The sequence below is a fragment of the Centruroides sculpturatus genome, unplaced genomic scaffold, assembly GCF_000671375.1.
Source record: "Centruroides sculpturatus isolate CEXI.00-Female unplaced genomic scaffold, Cexi_2.0 scaffold1190, whole genome shotgun sequence".
Classification (NCBI taxonomy): domain Eukaryota; kingdom Metazoa; phylum Arthropoda; class Arachnida; order Scorpiones; family Buthidae; genus Centruroides; species Centruroides sculpturatus.
Window position 1 is genome coordinate 113,145 of NW_019385792.1, and position 2,115 is coordinate 115,259.

Here is a 2,115-nt window from a genome sequence, read left to right on the forward strand (position 1 = left end):
TTCTCTTAATTTTTGTTCTTTTATAACAGGTGTGGCCAACCTGCGGCTCGCGAGCCACATGCGGCTCTTTGAAGGATTATTTGTGGCTCTCGATAGATGTACCCGAGTTCCATTTTCATTTTTGTGTTATTATATTTTAAAAAATTATTATCGTTCCGTATGTGTTTCAAAATGTCTTTTAAATTACTAACAACAAATATGAAAGACTTAGTGCAACGTTGTAACAAATTTCATTTCCATCCAAGTTAAGAATGATATGACTCATCGAAAACTGCGCGAACGAACATAAACAGTGGCGTAATCGTCCGTTATCGACCGACTCCAGACCGATTTTGAATTTGTAAACTGTCATTGCAACGGACAGTTGACATTGTGCTCTGGAGGTAACAATTTGTATCACTCTTGCTACGGATATAATTTGTATTCTGGAATTTTTTGCATACCTTTTTAATGCGTATTTAATTGCGGCTCGCGAAAAATTTCAAATTTTGAAAAATGGCTCGGACTATCAAGGAGCTTGGCCACCCTGGTTCTATAATATATACAAGAATTATCAAAATCAACGAGAACATATGGGTGAAATTTAATCGAAATTTAGTAAATATAAAACAATGTTTAGAAATTAGTATTGAATTATAATTATCAACTAAAACTATTATTTATTACACTAGTAAAATTCAGTAATGTTTATTGATTAAGTTTAAGTTTAATTAATAAAGCACTTTAAATTATATTATTAGGTTTTGAACGAAACATTCCGGGATATCCTCGATATTTTATGATAATAAATATTATCCAAGGTGTTTATAATTTACGAATTGAAGATGTCCGCTTAGAAGACGAAGCTGAATTTCAGTGTCAGGTAAGAACAGAATTTATTCTTATAAATATTTATTTAAATCCTTGTTTAAAATTATTAGTTGCTTAAATATTTTTGTTAAAACATTTATTACATATATTAATTTTTTAGGTTGGTCCAAGTAAAACTCACAAACCAATAAGAGCCGCTGCTCGGTTAACTGTTGTAAGTAAGTATTCGAAATTAATAATCTGAAATTACTCTACATGGTATTATATAAACGCTCTCTAAATGTTTGCTGTTTTGTTTAGGAATATTTCCTTTACGATGTATTCAACATTTTTTATTTAATTAAGGCGCTTAACTCTCAATCGTTATTGCTTGTTAAGCAATGCATTTTTGTAATATTCCAAAATTTACGGTTGATTAAGGTTTCAGAACTTAATAAAAAATCACTAGTTAAAATAAAAGATTTTTATTAATCCATTTAATTTTCATAATACTCTGTAGTCTTCACTTAATTGTTTTCTATATATATACAGTATTATATCGCATCTTTCATCATTTACTTTTAAGTATAGTGAACATTTTGTACAGATTATAAATTATTTGTTAATTAACTGAAAAAATAATTTTATTAGAAATTTGGTTGCTGAAATATAATTGAATAATTCTTTATATTAATCAATAGTCAATTTTCTTAAAATTTTGTTATTTTCGTTTGAATAAAGTATTATACTCTAATATTATATAAATACAAACAATAATGATGAATATAAATAAGGTAATAAGTAGGTCTAATATAAACACATATAAAAGAAAATACCTTAATACTAGAGTATATTTACCAATAATATATACAGTCGACCCCCCTATAATTACGGTCCCTATAGTTACGATTCCTATAAAACTACGAAAAAATTGCTACCGGTATCCGTAAAAAATAGTAAAAGTTCCCTATAAACACCTCAAACGTCATCGGGAAGCCGAACTACTTTCCCGCCGTCCGTAGCGCCACGCTACGGAGAGATTTCTATCGTCTGGACAGTATTATATAAATTATATATAAATTAGGTACTGTACATATAATTATATATTAATTATATATAAATTAGGTACTGTATATATAATTATATATTAACTTATTGTAACTTTGTTATAATTAAATATATAATTTCCGCCGTCTAGCGTGGCGCCACGCTACGGAGATTTTTACGCTAACTATCGTCTGTCAGTATGTAAATTAGGTACCGTAAGTCTAATACAGTACTGTAATTTTATACATTTCTTGTGAAAGAAACATTTCTTATTCAACG

At 28.5% G+C, this 2,115-nt stretch overlaps 1 protein-coding gene across 1 annotated transcript in view; it reads left to right on the forward strand.

The window, feature by feature from the left end:
* Nucleotides 1-488: 488 nt before the first annotated feature.
* LOC111642161 (synaptogenesis protein syg-2-like) overlaps nt 489-2,115 on the forward strand; it is an 84,119-nt gene continuing 82,492 nt past the window's right edge. Inside the window, exons 1-3 of the mRNA XM_023388448.1 lie at nt 489-576; nt 741-862; nt 971-1,028. Of these exons, the coding sequence (XP_023244216.1) occupies nt 573-576; nt 741-862; nt 971-1,028 (184 nt within the window). The 5' untranslated portion in view covers nt 489-572. The remainder of the gene's footprint in view (nt 577-740; nt 863-970; nt 1,029-2,115) is intronic.